Here is a 22,417-nt window from a genome sequence, read left to right as displayed (position 1 = left end):
ATGCCACCAAAACTTGCAAGTGGACCTAAAACCTAACCCTAACAAACCTAAAAGAATGAAAAAGTACATTTTGCACCCTCGCGCGGAGAAATCTACGGGGGTAGACCCGCCGTCCCGCTGTTTTTGGGGGAAGGAGGGGGACGGCCGCCGGAGCACCGGAACCCTGATATATGTGGGGGATGAGCATGGAGACTAATTTTGTATTGCACATAGTGTAATAAATAGTCATCAAAAAGAAAAACTAATTAACAAAATAAATATAAGTAGTAGATGAAATAAAATAGTTAGAAAAACAAATAAAATGTATATTGGCGCACGGCAAAGGGAGCAGCGCACGGCAAAGGACCCTTTGCCGTGCAACTGGTGTGTCTGCACGGCAAAGGGGCGGGACACGGCAGTGCCCAGTCCTTTGCCGTGCACTGTTTCTTTGCCGTGCGGCTTGCAGGGACTTTGCCGTCCTAATATCTTTGCCGTGCGCTGCTCCCAGACTTTGCCGTGAGATATTGCTTTGCCGTGCGCCAAGTCTTTCTTTGCCGTGCTAGATTTCTTTGCCGTGCGCTGCTCCTATACTTTGCCGTGCGTTTTGACGTTGCCGTGCGGTCTTCTTGCTGCGCACGGCAAAGAAATCTTTGCCGTGCAGCAGCTCACGGCAAAGATAGGTTGCACGGCAGCGCCTGATTTTCCCGTAGTGACTGCTGTTGGCAAGCCGAAGAAAGGGGTCCGTTGCTAGAAATGTGCGGTGGACACACATGCTGCAAAGGATTGTAATGTAAAGCATTATTGTTATATTTGTGATAAGTTTGCCCACCCGACTGTCCGTTGTCCCATTCTGAAGCACCTAAACCTACTGCCTTTGTGTCTGGGGTGGGTACTGCGGAGACGTACTTCACACAGTTGCTGGATAGTGCGGTTAATGAGGACCTTGCTCCGAGCCTGTCGCCCATTGCTCGTGTCCTAGTCACTGGTGGCTCCATTCCTGCTGATGTTATTGCAAAACAGGTGGAAAGGAAATGCCCGGTTAAATCTCAATGGAAGTGGGAAGCTTTACCTCATGGGGACAATACTTATCTCATCAGCTTTCCTTCTTTCAAGGACCTAGACAGAGTTGATTGTATCTAGATGTGTGTGACGTCTTTCAATGCATAGTTGACTGTCAGTGCTTGGAAATCTATGGACGTTCCTCACAAGATAGAGCTTAAGCAAGTCTGGCTGCATGTGGAGGGTGTCCCGCATACGGTGCGCCATTTTTTGGGGCTTTGGGCTGTTGGTTCTCTTATGTGTACTACCCTGGATGTTGATCTCCTAAACTTGAGGCGTCGTGGAGTTGTTCGTGTCCTTGTTGCTAGGTACAATACTAGTGTGTTGGAGAAGAAGAAGAAGGATGGTACTGGTCCGTTTGCGAGTACAGATGTGGTTGTCAGTCTGAAGGGTTATGAATTCCTTTTTCGCCGCGAGCCTGCGGATTATGTGCCAGAGCCATACTTTATTCCTTTCATCTGGTGGAAGAGGAGTGATGGTGATGACAATGGCAATGGTAGGGAACATGAGGACAAGATGGATATCTCTTATTCTACAGTGAGGTTTGCTGATGCTGCTATGCCTCAAGCTTAGTCTGATAGTTCAGCGGTTGCACCAGCAGGCACATCGCAGATAGCTGCTCTACAGATAGCGGTCACGCCTTTTAATCCTAATCTAAAGAGAACGCGTGGGACTGAGCTAGTTGCAGCACTATGGATGTCTCACCCCTCGCTTGAGCGCCCACCAGTTCATCCGTCTCCACAGACTACTCCACCGCGAGTTTCTCCACAACAGCTGCAGTCTGCATTGTCCGCTATTGGTGATCAGCGGCAGGGACCGGTCGATGTTCGCTTGGCTGGCTCTCACTCGGCTGGGTTGGAGTCGGAGGCCAATCAGTGGCCGGGTGCGGAGGCTTCCAGTCGCGATGCTCCCGCCAAGACTGTGCGCGGCCGAGCTTACACCATAGGCCGCACCATACCAGCCACGCAGCATGATGGGCTGGCAGCGTCATAGGCTAGGCCTCATCGCCTGCTGCTGCCCAGGAGGAATCGGCGCCGCACCGGGCTGGGCCGTCGGTCGGCTCTCCAGCGGGCTGGGACGTGGACGAGGCGGTGACGGAGGTGGCAAACCAACGGCACCTGCATCGCCATTTGCTTCGCCGAGGCCTTCTTCGACGGCACCTGCATCGCCAACACCTACCACGTGGGCGGCTGGCGTGCGCCGGGGCGAAGGAACAAACCGGGACTAAAGGCTATTTCGTTAATTTTTATTTATTCATTTGGGTTTCTAATTATTTTTCACTCCCTCTTTTTTTTCTTTTTTTTTCAGAATTTCTATTATTTGCATAGTTTAGTGTCTAACTATAATTATCTCTAGTCAAATTACTTACTCGTGGTCAAACTTCCCGCTCGGTCACCCATCCTCCCACTACTCTAGCACTAGCACGCTTAACTTCCGAGTTCCATCCCGTCCCGCATCCAAGTGCTTCGCGCGCATGTATGTGATACTAGTATCATATCAATCCTATTAACATGTTGGTCGATGTCACATTTCTTTATTGTTTGAATTTCAAATAAATCTTTTAATAAACAAAATTAATGATGTAATAATAATTTTGAATAAATAAATAAACATTAACTTTTTAATTTGTATTATTTCTAATTTTTTTAATTTTTAAATTTTTTAAATTTTTTTTTGCCAAACCCAAAACCTAAAAATTTGAAAATCTAAAAATTGGGTAAAAGTAATAGTAATCTTTATGCAGTATGCAATTATTAATTTTAATTTTTTAAAAAATTTAAAAAATATAAAATCCGTAATTTATAGCAAAAACTAAAATCTTCCTGCTTTCATATTTTTATTTGGAATTTTGAGAATCTAAAAATTGGCTAACCAGGTAAACTCGGGTGAATTCGGATGTAACTTTTTCCCACGATCATTTTGATATATTATACGTTTTTTTTTCGATGTTGTATGCAAAAGTTAATGCCGTTTTTACCCTTTTGTAAACTTTTTTTGCAAAAAAAGTTCAAATTCAAATTTATTAATTTATCCTAATAGTAGGTTGCATAACATACAGGAATCTCGAAAGATTTTATTTTTTGAATTTTCTACCATTTTCTTTTATAATTTACGAAGGTAAAAAGGCGATCCACGGGGGGGGGGGGGAGGGGGGGGGGTGGGTGGAGGTGCGTGGAGAGCAAAAAAACCTGGAAGACCCTTTAGTCCCGGTTGGTGTCCCCAACCGGGACTAAAGAGGCCCACCATAGACCTTTAGTCCCGGGTGGTGGAGCATTAGTCTCGGTTCACCTGCAGAACCGCGACTAAAGACCCCATTAGTCGCGGTTCGAATTTTTTGGGGACTAAAGGGGTCGTATGGAAGGTCTTTTTTCTACCAGTGGGTACCATCGTGAATCAGTCTGCAACAAATTTTAATGGGTCTGATGCTGGTCACGTTTTGAAACCTCGGGAGCCAAAAGTAGCTGACGGTGGCAGTGATGTGCAGCAGCAACAATGGTCTGGTCTGGTTCAGAATGAGGCAACGTCGAATCTTAGTTTGCAGAACGGCAACGATATCAGTTGCCATGCAGAAGACGATGTCACACGTGAAGGACCTAATCGTGGCTGCACCAAGAAAATTGCTGCAAAAGGCACTAGTTCGCATGCTGATATGGAGCTTAACGTGGATACACATTCAGAGAAGCCTGTTGTACGTACCAATAATAGTAAGTCAGCTGCTGTATATGTTGATCAATATGCGAGAGGCAACATAAAATTTGGACTGGTGGTCTATCTGATCAGCGGAGAGTTTTCTCGGCCAGTGACAGAATATTTGCCTCAGAAACTAGAGTATGCCAGTACAAGCCGAGAAACTCAGAGGTTGATGAAGTTGGTTGTGGTTCAGTTCAAAGAAAAGTTGCTGGTACAGAAGGGAAACGTATAGACAATACATATGTTGCATCCTCTAGTACACGTACAAGTAGGAAATCCGAATCGGCTAGCATGCATGCTGTTTCAGCTTGTTTGTCCCCAACGATTGTCAAGTCGGGTGCTAGGACATCTACGCAACGCTGGGATTCAAGGAATGGAGGCAGCCAGAGAGTTGTTGCAAGCGACATATCTGATCAACAGAGAATGTTTTTGGCCAAGGGCAAACTATTTGCGCCAAAAATGACAGTACTTCGGTACAGGCCGAGAAACTCAGGGGGCAACATAATTAAGTTAATCGCACCGATAACTAAACCATGACCTCAATGGTGCCCAACGGGACTCACACATACTCAGAAACGATGGGTACAGTGATTTTGAGTATTGAAAATCAGAGAAGTGCTAGCAGAGAAGTAGCGTGATGAGTGGTTCGATCAAGATAGAGCAATGATGCCTACAAAGAGAATATCTGGAAGGAGTACATCATTGCATATCTAAGCCGCCGCTTACTCGAAGCCGAGAATCGGTACGTGTTTATTGAAAAGTTATGCGTGTCTTTAGATTATACATGTACCAATTTTCGGCGTTATCTACTTTCTACCGATTCCTAGTTGTAGGATTGGAAATTGGGCTTATGCACTAATAGAATATGATTCAGCATACGAATCGCGCTATGAGAAGTTAAGTTATCGCCGATTTTATTGTTGATCATAGGATTAAAGATGAGGAAAATATTAATTATGTCAGTGTTTGCCCATGGAAGCTTTATTATGATGGATTGGTTTGTAGAGATGGACAAGGCGTCGGTAATGATTTAATTTCACCTAACAATGTAGTTTATGAGACATCGGTCTCTTTGGAATACCTTGTATTAATAACCAAACTGAATATGAGGCTTTACTGTTTGGTTTTAAAAAATTAGTAGACATGGGTGTGAAGGACATAGATGCTTATGGAGATTCGCTTGTGGTACTACAACAAATAAAAGGCGAATTTCAGTGCTTTAATGTATAACTAAATAGCTACTTGGACCAATGTTTAGACATAATTAAGTCTCTAGATACGTTCACTATCTATCATATACCTAGGGAAGAAATTTCTAGAGCTTATTGCTTAGCACTGCAAGCATCTGGTCATTACGTTGGCAACGTAAAAAAATTATAGTAGAGAGGCCGATGCTAGCTGTTGTTGAGAGTGAAACCGGCCTGCTAGGTTGAGTTCAGTGCATGGTGCAGCTGGTACTGGTTCAGTTCAGCATCAGCAGCTAGAAGTACATAGCAAGCACAATTCGGTACATGATTCCCAATTAACCGAATTAGCGTGTAGTTTAGAACCAGCTGATTGAGAGTTCCATTAGTTAATTATTTAAAGGATCCAAGTTGGACAAGAGATAGGAATCTTAGGCGACAATTTTTAAAACATACTTTGTTGAAGGACTGAGTTGTGTATCGCCGAATAATAAATGCCTTATTTTTAAATTGCTTGGTTTCTTGTCAATCTAGATTAGCAATGGGTGAAGTGCATGAAGCAATACGCGGGACACATCAGTCGGCTCATGAGATGCGATGGTTATTACAAATAGGGGGTTTTCTTGGCCGACAATGTTAATTAGGAAATTGTTATGAGCACTAAAAGGAGCCTGAACTAAAGATAGAAGATTCGGCAAAATGGTCGCCGAGTTGGGAAGGTCCATATAGAGTTGAAGAGATTGTTTCTAGAAATTCATACTTTGTACAATTTTTGCACGGAGAGAAGTTGTCCAAAGCACTCAATGGAAAATATTCGAAAAAGTATTATCGTACCATGTGGCAGGAGACTTAATGATACTATGGCCAATATATTATCTGAAATATCACCCTAAGCAACAAAATAAAAGGCCAACATATTATTCATATCGCCCTAAGCAAAATTTGGCTGATATATTATTTCAAATATCGCCCTAAGCAATTGTATGGCCGGTAGATCGAGTAAGCAACATCGCCCTAAGGTAATTGCCATAGTGCTTTTGGTCAATGTAATTGTACCAAAAACGGGGGGCATTTGTTGGTGGTGTAATTTGGTTTGTGCTTTTGTATAATGGCCCAAATTAATTCAATCGTTGATCAAGCTAATCAGTTGACACATTGCTTAAGTATTGCAACAGATATTTTTGTTAAGCTTCATGCACTAGCCACTTGAACCAAAAGTCCGAACTGATGGAAAGGGCTAGACAATCTACTTATACACTTCAACACCCCCTCTCACGTGTGACGGGGAGACGAGAAGACAAGTCAACACGTGTAGAGAGGCAAAGAGGCAGCGGGAGGCCGGGCGCGGCAGGAGGCTGCGGGGAATTTAGAATAAATTGTGAAAGCCAGGATTTGAACTCGAGACATGGGGCTCTGATACCATGTTAAGCTTCATGCACTGGCCACTTGAACCAAAAGTTTGAACTGATGGAAAGAGCTAGGCAATCTACTTATACACTTCAACAATTTTGATGATGGACTAGCAGCGCCAAGGACACATCTTGGTCGGATTCTGGGATTCGTAGAAGCTAAGATGCTACTGCCCAGGACAAGTCCTGACCGGTCTCGGGTGCAGGGACGTTTGCAAAGGTTACGAGGTTATTACATAAAGAGAAATGCAACATGGAAAATCACATGGAAAGAGGGAACGACCAATCTTCATTAGCTAGTATGATTAGCGTTCTGGCCGGAATATTATATTGTCTCTTTGTAGGCCCAAGGTTATTTGTGTTAGCGTACAACATATTGTACGAGATAGCTCATGTACAGATACGTAATTAGTTGGTGAGATTTGTAGTTAGCTAGCTGTAGAGATAAACACATGAGTTGTTGTAATCTTCTGTTGTAATCTTCTGTTGTAATCTCACGTACGTGTTCCGTACGTTATGCCCACCGATTCTATCGGTAGAGGCTATATATACTGAGCGCCCGATGGAGTTAACCATTACGGCCAAAACCAATCTCTCCTCCCTCTCTGAAAGTTTTCATGGTATCAGAGCTACCGTGACATATGTCTGCTTCTTCCTCCTCCATCCTGGGCGCGCTGCCGCCGATCTCGTCGGTAGTTACCGTGCGCCTCACGCACGAGAACCACATGATGTGGAAAGCCCAGTTCCTTACGTACCTTCGCACCCACCAGCTCCTGGGCATCGTCAATGGAGACGAGGCTGCCCCAGCCAAGACCGTCGTTGTTGAGAGCGGCACAGGCGACAACCGCACCACCTCGCGGACGACCAACACCGCCTACGTCACCTGGTACACGAAGGATCAGGCCATACTCGGTGGCATCCTCGCCACCGTATCTGAGGACATTCTCTCCCATGTCATGGCTGCTGTCTCGGCAGCGGAAGCATGGGGGCAGCTGGAGCGGATGTTCGCCTCTCGCTCCCGTGCCCGGCTGAACCAGATTCGGGCCCAGCTTGCGATGCCAAAACGGGCCGGCATGACCGGCACCGCCTACTTCAAGCTCAAGAAGACACTCGCCGACACCCTTGCATCGATCGGCCATCCACTCCAAGCCGACGAGGTCGTCGCCTACATCCTCTCCGGGCTCGGCTCGGAATACGAGTCCCTCGTCGCTGCCCTCAACGTCAAGGCCGATCTCACCCTGGACGACGTCTACGCGTACATGATGGGCTACGAGCATCGCCAGGAGGTCTACCACGCCGAGCCCCAGATCGGATCCAGCAGCTCCGCCAACTTCGCTGGGTCCGGCCGTCCGCAGAACCAGCAGAATCGTGGCGGTCAAGGCCAGGGTAACCAGGGAGGAGGCCGCACTGGTGGTGGCGGACAAGGCAACGGCAACTGGCGCGGTCGCGGCAACCAAGGTGGCCAAGGTCAAGGCGGTGGCGGCGGTCGCCATGGCGGTGGCGGCGGCAACTGGCGTCGTGGCAACCAGGGAGGTGGTGGAGCACCGCGTCCCCCATGCCAACTGTGCGGCAAACCTGGGCACATGGCTCTCAAGTGCCATCGCCGCTTCGACTGCTCCTTCCATGGCGAAGAGGAGCACCCGTCGGCAAACATCGCCGGCACCAACGCCGGGTACCAAGTGGACCCAAACTGGTACTCCGACACCGGCGCAACGGACCACATCACCAGCGACTTAGATCGTCTCTCCTTGCGCGAGCGCTACAACGGCACCGACAACGTTCAAGTGGGCAACGGCGCAGGTTTGCACATCGCACATATTGGTCAAAGTTCTATTATTACTTCCGCTGATAAACATCTTGCTCTACGCAATGTTCTCCATGTTCCCCACATAACAAAAAATCTCATTTCCATTCATAGATTAACAAAAGACAATGATGTTTATGTCGAGTTTCACCCCACTTTTTTTGTTATCAAGGACCTAGCAACACGGAGAACTCTGCTTCGAGGAGCATGTAGAGCTGGACTCTACCCCCTGCCGTCATCCACCCTTCACCATGTTCGTGCCGCCATGCTCGCTTCCGTCAATAAAAGGCAATGGCATCATCGCCTTGGACACCCTTCTTCCCAAGTGGTTCAGTCCATCATTAGTTTGAATAAACTTCCCATTAGTGGAACTCATGACGCATCGATTTGTAATGCGTGTCAAATGGCCAAGAGTCATCAACTCCCTTATGGCCCTTCTAGTTTTGTTGCAAAATTTCCTTTAGAACTTATTTACTCCGATGTGTGGGGGCCAGCAACGGTATTAGTTGGTGGTTATAAGTACTATGTTTCCTTTATTGATGCTTTTAGCAAGTTCACTTGGATTTATCTTTTGCATGCCAAATCTGATGTTGAGCAAGTTTTTCTTCGCTTTCAAACTCATGTTGAACGCCTACTTGATCGCAAAATTCTTTGTGTCCAATCGGACTGGGGAGGAGAGTACCAACGTCTCCATTCATATTTTCAAACACATGGCATTGCACATCATGTCTCATGTCCATACACACACCAGCAAAATGGCGCTGCCGAGCGCAAACATAGGCATATTGTCGAAACGGGTCTTGCACTCCTTGCACACTCGTGTATGCCTGTTCGTTTTTGGGATGAGGCATTCTTAACGGCAACATTCCTCATCAATCGCCTTCCTACCCGTGTCATTGATAATGCTTCACCCATGGAACGTCTTTTTAAAGCTAAGCCTGACTACACAATGCTCAAATCCTTTGGGTGTGCGTGTTGGCCTCATCTCCGTCCCCATAATAATAAGAAACTTGCTTTTCGCTCCAAAGAATGTGTGTTTGTCGGCTATAGTTCCCATCACAAAGGATACAAGTGCCTAGATACTACTACCGGACGCATCTATATATCCCGCGATGTCATTTTTGACGAGGCAGTTTTTCCCTTTTCTCGCAACACACAAGCTACTCCGGTCCATGCATCTCCACCATCCTATGCCCAGCTTTTACCATCACCAGTAGCCCCCAACCCACCACCCAGCGGAAGTATTAATGGTTCTGATGATCTAATTGCCGATGAGCATGCTATTTCGTTTGATCCCACTGCAGGAACAACGACGGAGTCAGGATCTTCCGCTCCCACACCGCCATGCATGGGGCATGCAGCGGACAGCGATCCTGAGCAGCCTTCCTCGCCCGCTCAAGCATCCCGGGCTTCGTCTCCCGCACGCCAGTCCACCGCTGGGCCGTCTGGTGGGCTCTCTGACTCACCCGCGCACCCTCCGCTGCGCCCGTCCACTGCCGCTGGGCCGCCTACCTCGTCCGCTGCTCCTGGCCCAGCTACGGCTGATGCACCTGCTGCCTCCAATGCTCGGCCGCACACACGCTCCCGCTCAGGCATCATCAAGAAATTGGAACGAACCGACGGGACAGTCACGTACGCGTGCCAGACTGTGTCGCCCGACGCGGTTGTTCCTGCTGCGCCCTCCGGTTACTCAGAAGCCGCTCGCCATGTTCCCTGGAAGCTGGCCATGGATGATGAGATGGCTGCACTACACCGCAATGGTACGTGGCGTCTAGTTCCGTTCCGTCCTGGCCTCAATGTTATTGACAGTAAGTGGGTCTACAAGTTGAAGTTCAAAGCAGATGGCTCTGTTGACCGCTATAAGGCGCGACTGGTGGCTAAGGGGTTCAAGCAACGTGAAGGTATTGACTATGATGATACGTTCAGCCCCGTTGTTAAGCATACTACGATTCGAGTTCTTCTCTCTTTGGCGGTGGCGAACAATTGGAGTATGCGTCAGCTGGATGTCCAAAATGCCTTCCTCCATGGTATCCTTGATGAGGAGGTTTATATGTTCCAGCCACCTGGGTATGTTGATTCTCGGTACCCGCATCATATCTGCAAGCTTCAGAAGTCCCTATATGGTCTCAAGCAAGCTTCTCGTGCCTGGTTCGCTCGCCTTAGCTCTCGTTTGCTTGCTCTCGGGTTTTCATCCTCAGCCGCTGATGTGTCTCTCTTCATATTTCGGAAAGGGGGCCTATGCATATATTTCCTCATCTATGTTGACGACATCATTGTTATCAGCTCCTCTTCTGCAGCTATTGATCGCTTGCTGACTCAGCTACGCCGAGACTTTGCTATCAAGGATCTTGGTGCTCTGAGTTACTTTTTGGGTATTGAAGTTCATGCTGTTGATGAGGGACTTGCTTTGTGTCAGCGGAAGTATATACTTGATCTTCTACAGAAGGCCAACATGGGGATGGCAAAATCCTGCACTACACCGATGGCTGTAACCGAGAGGCTCTCCAAGGATTCCGGCACCGTGTTAGCACAAGCTGCTGCCACTATGTATCGTAGTATTGTTGGGGCATTACAGTATGTCACTTTGACGCGCCCAGACATTTCATACAGTGTCAACAAAGTTTGTCAGTTCCTGCACTCACCCACAGATTTGCACTGGACGGCAGTTAAGAGGATACTTCGCTACCTTCAGGGTACAGCGACGCATGGCTTACTTCTTCGTCGCTCTTCCTCGATGACTCTGAGTGCCTTTTCTGATGCCGACTGGGCTGGATGCCCTGATGATCGGCGTTCCACAGGAGGGCATGCTGTGTTCCTTGGTGGGAATCTCGTTGCTTGGAATTCTCGGAAACAACCTACGGTTTCACGTTCAAGTACGGAGGCTGAATACAAATCTGTTGCTAATGCCACAGCGGAGATTATGTGGATACGGGCATTACTTCGTGAGCTTGGATGTGTGATGCGTCGCCCACCGTCGCTATGGTGTGACAATATTGGTGCGACCTATCTCTCAGTGAACCCAGTGTTCCATGCTCGCACAAAGCATATCGAGATTGACTATCACTTTGTGCGTGAGCAGGTTGCCAAGAAGGCGCTCGAGATTCGACATATTTCAACTCATGATCAGCTAGCGGATGTACTCACCAAACCACTGATGGCTCAGCAGTTTGAGCGATTCAGGAGCGATCTCAATGTACTTCCCACGTTTCGATCGAGGGAGGATGTTAGCGTACAACATATTGTACGAGATAGCTCATGTACAGATACGTAATTAGTTGGTGAGATTTGTAGTTAGCTAGCTGTAGAGATAAACACATGAGTTGTTGTAATCTTCTGTTGTAATCTCACGTACGTGTTCCGTACGTTATGCCCACCGATTCTATCGGTAGAGGCTATATATACTGAGCGCCCGATGGAGTTAACCATTACGGCCAAAACCAATCTCTCCTCCCTCTCTGAAAGTTTTCAATTTGTACGTACACATTGTTTAAGATTTGGAGCTGATACGTAGATTTGGTAGGTGCAGGTTAGCAACCGAATCTTGGAAGGACGACTAATCCAAGTCCGGCTCGATACGTGAAGACCTGCGCCTTATTTAAAGGCTCTGGTCGATTGACGGAAAGAGACCAATCGATCTATCAATACAATTCATCTACTTTTTCACGTTCTTATTTTTCTCTATCGTTTATCTTGCCGAGCCCTAGCAAGGTGCTCAGTGCCTTGGGCTTCGCAGCCCAAACCTGTAGGCTGTAGGCATAGGTGCTTCTGGAAGATGATGACCCTGCCAGGATTTCTCACATGAAATTATTCAGATTTAATTCAATAGTGCAAGTTATAGTTTACAGTATGAAAGTACTGGCCATTCACTTATTAAGTTTTTTTAGGCCCTTTGAGTTAGGATCATAATTGTTTTTCCAAGTCGATCTCTGTCTCAAGTTGTTCTTTTTCGCAGTAATTTAAGATATTTTTTTTTGATATTTGGAACTGAAATTTGGATGCGATTACTATGTATTATGTCACCATGTGAGTAATGTCAAAACACATACAATATGAGATATAATTCATGTTCTGTTTCAGACGTTACCAATTCTGCCAGCAGAAGAAGGAAGAAAGGGCTGCATGGAAGGAATTTGAGCTACTGCTGAGCTTCCAGCAAGCTCGTCGGCATCTACAAGCTTCTAGGTGAGGCGCACCATCTTCTAGGATGATGGTTGCTGTGCAACGCTGCGCCACCTGTCGGAATTAATTTTAGTCGCTCCATCAGTCCGCTCCTTCGGGTGACATTTCTATTTCCCTGTGTTCATCTGTTGTAATAGTTAGTAATAATATGATCCTCCTTCTGCAAGAGAGTGGAGAGCCCTAGCTAGGCAGGCTGCTCTCTGCACAAAGGCTTGAAGATGCATGGTAATAATGAAACCCAGGCTCCTCTCTTGCTTGCCATGTAATAATCTTAGTAACTATCAATCTTAGTAGTATTAGTATTATTACCAGCGCAGCGTACTCTTGGTTTGATGGTTGCTGAAGTGCTTGATGTCAAGAAGAAGAGGGTTATTTTCTTCCATCTTCAGCCACAACAAATTGACTTATCAGTTTCAGGGCCCTAACTTTCAAAGCAAAACAAGCCTTGCAAAACTATGTCCTTTTATGTGGACAAGCATTCTGAAGCTTGATAGATTTAAAACCATCTATATTGTATCTATATATCTGTATATCAGGGATAGTTTCTTAATATTGTTACAAGTATGACTTTGGGTAAAAAAATTAGAAACAGAGATGAAAATTGCATCTTTGATGACTTAAAAAGTCGCCTTTGTAAACAGAGAGCAGCCTCCCTAGCAAGGGCTCTCCACTCTTGCAGCGCAAGGATCATATTATTACTATTATGGAGGAACGTGTGAAATAGAAATTCCACAAGGAGTAGAAGATTGATGTAGTGACTAAAATTAATTCCGATGGGGCAGCGCGGCGCGGCGCAACAGAAATCGTAGCCTCACCTAGAAGATTCTAGACGACGACAAGCTTTACTGGTAGCTCAGTAGTAGCATAATTCCTTGCAACAACCTTGTCTTCCTCTGTTGGGGCTGCGATGCAGCCCCATCTTCTTCTTCTACCTCACACTCTCCAATCTCTCTTGTCTCTCGAATACACACACGACCTGGACACACACATGAACCAAGCTTTTAGCTAGCTCACTAACTAACCATGCATGCAGGCTCTCCAGGCCTACTGAACATGCGACGTGCACACATGCACGCTCAGACTCTCCTAGTACACAAAACAGATCTTTTGACAAGATTAACTCTAACAATCTCTCCCTTAATCTTGGCATATCTTCAATGCAGATCACCTGCACTAGACGCAGCAACACTCATGGACGACATTCTTCACACCATCTCACCATGTCCACTTGCCGCACATAGAGACAACTTCTTGTGGATGACGCCTTCACAGCGCCAAACTGCACGCCAGCATGACGCGGATCGCAGCGCCGGTCACCTCTCCGTCTTGCCGCAACATCACATTGCAACTGTTGTTGGCTTCACACCAACTCTCCATGATGACGATAGCATCACGCCACCGCTGCCAGCCGCGCAACGGCATCACACCGTCGCCGTTGACACATGGCAGCGTCACGCCGCCGCCTTCGTCTTGTGGAGGCATCACACCTCGGCTCCTTCTCGCAGCATCGCACCGTGCTGGGCTGCTAGCGGCATCACACCGCCAGCGACCTTCACCTCGCGCCGTCGTCCTCCACCTCGCATGGAGTTCACCGCCGCCACCATTGTCGGCTTCAGCGGCATTGCACCGCTGTCGCTGTAGCCCTTCCGGATCTTCTCGCTCTGATACCAATTGATGGAGTTGATTCTCTCAACTCACTAGCTAGCTACTCTCTCGGCTGCGTCGCACAGCTCTCAGATGAACAAATACACACAGGAGTTTTGGTGCCCTCACGGCTTTTCTCTTCTCTGTATTTCTTCTTTTCCTTGGGTGAAGTGTGTGTGGGTGGGTTTCTTCCATGGTGCGTGTGCTTGTGAGACACAAGTGTGTACTGCGTTCTTGTGAGAGAGAGGGAGAAACCAGAGAGAGTGAGAGAGAGGTAGAAGAAGAGATATATAGGGGCTGAGAGATTCAGCCCCGACATTTGGTATCTTGCCTGGGCACTTCCTTGGTTTCCACCGTAGCTACATCTTTCTCTATTTCTCTTTTGTATCTCGAATACACACACGACCTGGACACACACATGAACCAAGCTTTTAGCTAGCTCACTAACTAACTATGCATGCAGGCTCTCCATGCGTGATCCGGCTGCTTCTCAAAGGCCTCCACACCACATGTACTTGGCTTACACCTAATGCACCTACTAATAAACCAAACTACTGAATATGCGACGTGCACACATGCACGCTCAGACTGTCCTAGTACACAAAACAGATCTTTTGACAAGATTAACTCTAACATCCTCATCAGCTTCGCAGCAACCTCAGCGATCTTCCCATTATTTTACTTGCTCGGCTTGAGCATGTCGCCACGGTGCATCTTGGCGAACCTCCCTCGCGTTCTTGGCTGGCTGTCTGCCATAGCCTTCCTGCAAGCATACTGCAAGCACAGAGTTGCAAACATTTATCACTCACTCATCATGAATTCATTAGCGCCTCTGATCTTCCATCTTCTTGCTTAATTACTTGTATATTAGCAGAAACAGAGAGATTTTTATACCTTGATCTTTCTGCCAAAGTTTCTCTTGAACTTTTTCATCCTGTACCTAGAGAGCTTCTGCTTCCTTTCCTCAGTTTTTAGGTCACTGATGGTTACAAGCCCAGGGGTATTGGCACCAAGATTCTGTCAAAAAATAAAAATCCTAGTTAGTAATCTTAGGCTTTTAATGTAAAAAATAATTTTACATGGTGATCCTACCTAATGTCCTAAACACGTATCAGGTTGACATGTCATTTATCTGTCTGAGTGAAATACTTCATGTGGGCGTGTAAATTAGAGAACCTTTATCCTGGTCGGTTGATGACTTTGTTAATTCAAAGCTGGCCCCATCTCGAGCCCCCTTTTGAAAAAAAAATTAGAGAACATATACTAGTATCTTGCATGTCTAAATAATAAGTAAATTGGAAGAAAAAATCACAGTAGATACCGTTGAGTGTGCAGAGTATGTATATGCCTTGTACTAGCTAAAGCAGTTACCAGGTCATTAAGGGAAAGGTGGCTTCAGGAAGAATTAGTAACATCTGAAATCACATCACTAGTTAGTGTCATTCATACCTTTATTTAATGGCTTTTTCATGTTGAGCAAAGCACTACACTGCACACCATCTACCTCTAATGTGAGGCTTGTCCAACGCAATGAGAAAGCAATGCCTTATCATTTTGGTTTATGTACTTACTTGAGACACAAAGATCAGTGCTTGTCATAATAATTCCATATTTGTGTAGTGCAAGGGATAGAGAGATAGATAGAGAGAGATAGGGAGGGAGAGCGAGAGAGACAGAGAGAGAGAGGAGAGAGGTCATCATACCCATTTCTTCCTCAGCTCGAATGCCGCCTTGAAGTCGAGCCCTTGGAAATCCAAGAAATTTGGCCTCACTGACCCATTCATCCAATCGGCCGGGTTGAGGCATTCAGAGCTAACACTCTTCTGGAGTGAGCATTCACTGGCTAAAGGTGATGCCCTGAGTTCTCCGGGGACCTTCCCAACTTGTAACATAGGGATGGCGTCTAGAAGTTCGGATATCGTCTCTTCGATCACAGACCTCTCCATGAGCTCCTTCTCGCACTCGTACATCACTTCACTCAAACCCATGTCTGAAACCTGGATGGTGTCATCCATTGTATTCTCATAGCAGGACGTTATCGAGATGGCAGCCGCGACCGAGTCGAGGGTACGCAGCGGTTCCTCAATTATGGGCTGTGGAGCCTTGAACAGGTCCCCTTCTCCTCCAAGGTCATACTCTGGTATCAAGGATGGCTGCCCATTGTTTCCCTTTTTTCACATCAATTTTTTTTATTAGAGTGGAGAAGTCAACTTAATTAATTAAGGCTAAAATGACAAATACTTAATCTCTATCAGTTAGAATGAATCAACCTACTTGATTTTTGTCTGTTTTCCCACAAGTATAATGAACATAATCGAATCGATTAATAGACTAGGCCAATTCATTCATGAAAAAAGAAGAAAAAGTACAACATCAGAGTAAATCCAAGCAAAAGGCAAATGTTTTGATCGAAGTTTAAAATAGCGGGCTATGACAAATAGTGGTAGCCCTACAAATCAGCTATAGCGGCGCTAAAGCGGAGCTATGACATGAGTGGGGACTGGGGAGTATTGCATTGTAGTGTTGGTGTTTGTGTTCATGATGTCATGGTACCACCAGAGCAGAGCATATACTAGATGAGCATCTAAAATTGGCCAAAAAGACAACCAAATTTGATCCCTTGTCAGGCAGCTAAAGGACAATTAATATCTCAGCCCCTCCGACCTGGCTGTCCTTTGTGTGACTTTGAAAGGTTTTTTTTTACGCAGGAGCCTTTAGGGCCCAATCCATTAATCAACAAGAAGATAATTGCCTGCTAATTAGCGAAAACCCGGGCGGAAACCATTACAATGCGCCTGAAAACACACGGGCCACCAGCAGCCAGTCTGGCTACTCACATGCACTCCACACATAGTACCAAGAGAAAGACCATCGTCGACGTTGCCCCAAAGGATGCTTTTGAAAGGATGTGAAGTGAGAAGATTCAAGGCAAAAGGGAAATGAGAAGTTGGATCCAACATCACCAAATAATATTTAGGATATTTGAATAAAAATAGGGAGGGCACTCGGTCATCAAATTGATGTGATAAATCATATAGAAGTGATTTTTTTTACTTCTTGAAGGGGATGTTCATTTCCTGTCCTGTGTAGGTAGGAAGCAGTAATCTAGGAGTACCATTAATCAAGCATCTGAAATTTCTTTTTCGGTTCATTTTTTTGTATAGTAGTGTTGATTGATGTTGATGAAGGCTATACTATATGAGGACATGACAGCAGCATGTATGCAATTTTTGGCAGTAGCTAAAAGCGTAATCATCGGGCCCCCTCGGTTTAAGTACACCACTGCTGCATCCACCATTTATTTTGGCAGGGCCGTCTCTAGAAATTTGGGGCTCCTGTGCAAGCTGTAATATGAGGCCCTAAATTGTATAAAACTTTCATTTAATTAGATAACTTAGGCTTTGTTTGAAAGCAAAGTTCTTTTAAAACCACATTATTTAGATACAACGGTTTTTTGATTGCTGGGCCACTAAGTACTACAATTTGTGCTCTTGAGGGGATCCTCAGGCGACTAGGGTTCCTCTGCCTCCCATCGGCGGCCGCCTCCGATCTGGCCGTCTCTGTGGCCTTCGGGCCATGGAGGTGTGGCGGATCGCGGCTCTCGTCGGCAGGAGGGCTCCGTTTCCCAGTTTTGGGGCTTCGTTCCCCGTCTTTAGGGTTTTCGTTTGTAGGGCCGACGCTCGGGTGGTGGTGGCGGCGCCTCGTGCAATAACGTTTCCCCGGCTTCAACCCCATCTCGACGGCGACGTCGAGAAGCTTGTGGGTATGGTGTGGTCTTCGAGGATTTCGTCTGGCTGTGGGGATCTTTGGATCGTCAAGGAGATTCATCGGCAGTGCATCCTACTTCTTCGTCTCCGGGACGGATGTGGTCTTTTCGACCCATTCGGCGACTTCCCGTCCGCAACCAACAACGTCAGGCCGACTCAGGGAGGAGCGGCAGCGGCGGCGCGCCGTCGACACGGTCTGGAGGTTGAAGATGAAGGGCTTCTCATGGATCTCGTTGTAAATTTCGTTTTTCTTGGGCTGCTTTGTACTGTTCGGTGTTTCTTTTAATGCCAGTGTTTTATTCAAAAAAAAAGTACTACAATTTGTGAAATGACTGCGCCATTTTTTTTTCATTTCTTTGTTGGAATACCTCATTTCTCAATATTACCAAAGTTCTTCTATTTTTGGCAATGCCACGGTTTGTAAAATCACATTATGAGTTGAAGCCGAACACCTCAAAGTATTTATAATGATAGTTTTTTGAAAACCGTGGTATATCCAAAAGAAATTAAGAATAGTTTGCTACCGAACGGGGCCTTAAGCTTTCTCATTTATACAAAACAATGAAACAGATGTAGTGATTCAAATAGTGTATCAATGCATTAATTATAGCCTTAGCAATGCATTAATTATAGCCTTAGCAATGCAATAAAATAAAAAAAGATCGAACCTTGAATTGAACCTTGAATGCAATAAAATGATTTTGCATCGTACATCCAACGGCAGCTTGTGTGTGTGATTGATTTTGATGAAGACTGTATTATACGAGGACAGCAGCATGTATGCAATTTTTTGGCCATAGCCAAAAATGGAAGTCAGAAAGAAGCAGCATGTATGCAGCTATAAATTACGACAAAAGCAATGAGCTTAAAGTTGCAATGTTTAACTAGTGGAGTGTGGAAATATTAAAATAGGAGAGAAGAGGACATGACATGAGAGCTTCTAGTTGACACCTCCCTCCATAATATTACTAATATACTAGTACTCCATTCCTTAGACAGCATGAGTTGCATTTGATTCACTTCAACAAGCTATATATCTATATCAAAGGTGGGTGGAAAGCCGTAGTTGAATTTGTCCGGAGAGGAAATGACGGCGGCTGTCGTAGATAGAGCAATCTGAGCACCTTTAGTAAATAAGTTCCGTGGTATATAGACGCATTTTAGTTCTAGATATATCCGTGTCAAGAAAAAAGTTGAAACACTTACTTTAGGACGGAGGGAGTACTATGTATGATGAAAAAAGAAGCAAGAAGAAGATACTACAACTTACGAGGTGGTGGTAGATGGCATCATCGGCTTCACCATCATGTAGAAGAGGAAGAGGAAGAGGACAAAGAGGAGGTGGTGACGGTGGTGTAGGAGCAGTGGAGAAGGAGAGGTCGAAGACCGGCGGCAAGTGGTCGTACATCATCTCCTCGCCTTGTTGCAAAGGTCTGTGAGGTCATTCGTTGTTGTTGGGTGGATGCCTAGCTAGTAGTAGGCTGGCTGGCAGTGGCGCATGAGCGGATGTAGAGACTCTCACATATCATCACATTGAACAAGTACCTAAGCTAGTTTATGTGCGCGCATGAACCAACGAACCAACGAACCAACCATCCATGTCTGCTTCTAGCTCTCACTCCCTTCCCTTATGGAGCTGGGTCATTTTCCATGATGGTTTGTGCTAGTACTACCTTATTACAACCAAACTATATATAAGTACACAAACATTATCCTGGGAGGGTTGGGTGCAACAAAAGTAATAGCACTATGGTTGTTGCTTGGTGCCTACCAATGAACATCAAACCCGAACACCTACTACAAGGTTCTCATCCGTCATTTCTTTTTCTTAATCTGTAACCATCGTAATTACTATACTTATCCTTATCACCAAGCATCTAAGTATACTAGCTAGTATGCCGTATAATTAGTTCATCCAAAAGGGATTTGGATGAGAAGAGATGAGGGGACAAGAGCAGTGCACCCGAGGTTTGGCTTATATGAAGCTGATAAGGTGGCAACAGAATAGCATTATGTTTGTTGCTTCCTACCTGCCAATGAACATCAAACACTAACACATGCTACAAGTTACTCATCCATGATTTCTTCTTCTTAATCTATGGCCATCGCAACAGAATAGCATTATGTTTGTTGCTTCCTGCCTGCCAATGAACATCAAACACTAACACCTACTTACTGTACTTATCCTTATCACCAAGCATATAAGTATACTAGCTAGTATGCCGTATAATTAGTTCATCCAAAAGGAATTTGGATGAGAAGAGATGAGGGGACAAGAGCACAGCACCCGAGGTTTGGCTTATATGAAGCTGGTAAGGTGGCAACAGAATAGCATTATGTTTGTTGCTTCCTGCCTGCCAATGAACATCAAACACTAACACCTACTACAAGTTTCTCATCCATGATTTCTCCTTCTTCTTCTTCATCTATGGCCATCGCAATAGAATGGCATTATGTTTGTTGCTTCCTGCCTACCAATGAACATCAAACACTAACACCTGCTACAAGTTTCTCATCCATGATTTTTTCTTCTTCTTCTTCTTCTTCTTCTTCTATGGTCATCCTAATTAGTGTATGTATCCTTATCACGAAGCATATAAATATACTAGTTAGTACTCCCTCCATCCGCAAATAAGTGTACGTTTTTTTTGGAAGTCGAACATTTTCAAATTACACAAAAATAACAACATATATATGTGAAGATGAATCTAGTGATATTAATTTAGTGTCATAAATGATGCTATTTTTTTATAGGGAGTTGATTAAAGTTAATAAAGTTTGACTTAAGACATGTCCAGAGGTACGCTTATTTGAGGATGAAGTATGCAGTAACAAAGTCAGAGGCTGCCACTCCTGCGACTCCGTCTGTCAGTGTCTCCATCACTCTCTCACGCCATTACTCTTAATGATGTTTACTGTGAACTTCAGTGAGTGAGTGATCGAGTGAGTGAGCCAGCCACGGCAGGGTAGTCACATGAATGGACTGACATCGCGCGCCGAACAAAAGCCGAATACAGACAAACCACTTTTCTTATTATCCCTTGTGATCGCTACTTATCACCAACGTACAAATATACTAGCTGCCTAGATAGTCTTCGGCTAGGCGGTGCGCAGCCTGAGGCTGGCGTGGATGTCGGAGCGGCGGCTCCGGTTTATCGCCTCCACCATGTTGCGTAGAGGTGTTTAGTGGTGGCTTTGGTAACATCAAACCCTTATTCTTAATGCCTCTTTAATGTAAACTTCAGTGAGTGAGTGATCGGGTGAGTGAGTGATAGGGCAGGGCGTTCATAAGAATGGACTGACATTGCGCGCCGAACAAAAGCCGAAGACACAAACGACTTTTCTTCTTCTTCCTTGTAATCGCTATCCTAATTAATTATTGTGTACTTACAACCAAGCATATAAATATACAAGCTGCCTAGATAGTAAGTGTGAAGACTATTCAAAAGGTAGGAGAAGAGAGATGACAGAAGATACCATCCCAAGGTTTGTTTCGGAAACCACTAGGTGAGCTCGGGAGCACACGCTCATGGCTCAAAAAAATTCTCCATTCTTTGAAAAAATTCCAATAAAATCACACATACACATCACTAAGTATTACCAGGGGAAAGGTGAGAGGGTTCGGGACTGGCTTAGCAAGACAGCTAGTTTAGCTTCTTGTAGGCAGCAAAGCACTAATTTCCTGTACTTTTGTGTGAACCTGAAATTTTGAAAAAAAATTATAACCAAAAATATTTCCACATGTATATATTGATGTATTTTACATACTATCTCCCAGCGCCGACACTCTCTTTCCCCGCGTCTGGCCCCGGCCACCTTCTTCCCCAACATGCACGCCACGCCCATCGGCCTCCTCCGCCGCCGCGACGACCTGGCCCGATCTGGGCCCCTCGAGTTTGGCAGCCGCCCTCCGCGCGCCCCTGCCCCGACCCGGCGACTTCTGCCTCCGCGCGCCCCTGCCCCGACACAGCGCCTCCGCCGCCATGCGCCCAGCCTCGACCCAGCGCCTCCTCCTCTTCCTGCACGCGCGCGGCCGCATCCGAGGTCCACGACGCGGAGCCACCGCCACGACGACGCAAAGAACGTAATAAAACAATTAATCGCAAAAAAAAAGGATTGAAAAAAATTAATTTTCGAAAATATACCCGTGACGCATCAGGTGGGGTGCGCCACGGGTATATGCACTACTCGTGGCGCACCAACTATTACCCGTGCCGCGCTAGTCGTGGCGCATGGGTGGTGCGCCACGGGTAGTCAAAACTAGTGCACCATGGGTAACCTTTTTTCTAGTACTGATATGATTTGATTTCACTAAGGGGATTAGCATATATAGCAGTTGGTTAGTGTGGTTAATTACACGGCCAGTGCCCGGCCAATGATGGTGTTACAATGAAAAGTTAGAAAAGCCTTGTCTGTTAAGGAACAAGCTGTTCTTGTTTTTGCCTCTAAAAGATGTAGTAGCATAGGACAACCAGGGTGCCTCTACAAAAGCTGTTGGCGCTCCACTAATAGAAAACCAAACCGGCCGGATGCATCTTTTCTTTCTTCAATGCTTTTCTTTTCTTTATATATACTACGAGATTGGAGAATTAAGCAGCTGCTAGTTTGTAGCTAGAGACAACTTTATATATGTAGTCTTTCTCATCGATCGACGGACACTTCAATCAAAGCAACTGATGCATGATGCAAGCTGCCAGTAAT

General features: G+C 45.7%; 1 protein-coding gene across 1 annotated transcript; it reads right to left on the bottom strand.

Moving 5' to 3' along the window:
* Positions 1-14,331: 14,331 nt before the first annotated feature.
* On the bottom strand, positions 14,332-19,363 carry LOC127338132 (uncharacterized). Its single transcript, XM_051364376.2, has 4 exons — positions 18,385-19,363; positions 15,653-16,117; positions 14,844-14,966; positions 14,332-14,723 (listed from the first exon to the last, which is right to left on the bottom strand). The coding sequence occupies exons 1-4, from the start codon at positions 18,421-18,423 to the stop codon at positions 14,628-14,630; spliced, it is 723 nt and encodes a 240-aa protein (XP_051220336.1). The 5' UTR covers positions 18,424-19,363; the 3' UTR covers positions 14,332-14,627.
* Positions 19,364-22,417: the final 3,054 nt, after the last annotated feature.

The sequence above is a fragment of the Lolium perenne genome, chromosome 3, assembly GCF_019359855.2.
Source record: "Lolium perenne isolate Kyuss_39 chromosome 3, Kyuss_2.0, whole genome shotgun sequence".
Lineage (NCBI taxonomy): Eukaryota > Viridiplantae > Streptophyta > Magnoliopsida > Poales > Poaceae > Lolium > Lolium perenne.
This window is presented reverse-complemented; position numbering and strand designations above follow the sequence as displayed.

Bases quoted from the DNA above. Each gene is read 5' to 3' on its own strand.
- LOC127338132 (XM_051364376.2), bottom strand. From the start codon at position 18,423: ATGCAAAATCATTTTATTGCATTCAAGGTTCAATTCAAG. The intron at 16,118-18,384 runs GTTCGATCTTTT...ATGTGAAAAAAG, and splicing joins CATTCAAGGTTCAATTCAAG to GGAAACAATGGGCAGCCATC. The intron at 14,724-14,843 runs GTATAAAAATCT...CTGTGCTTGCAG, and splicing joins ACTTTGGCAGAAAGATCAAG to TATGCTTGCAGGAAGGCTAT.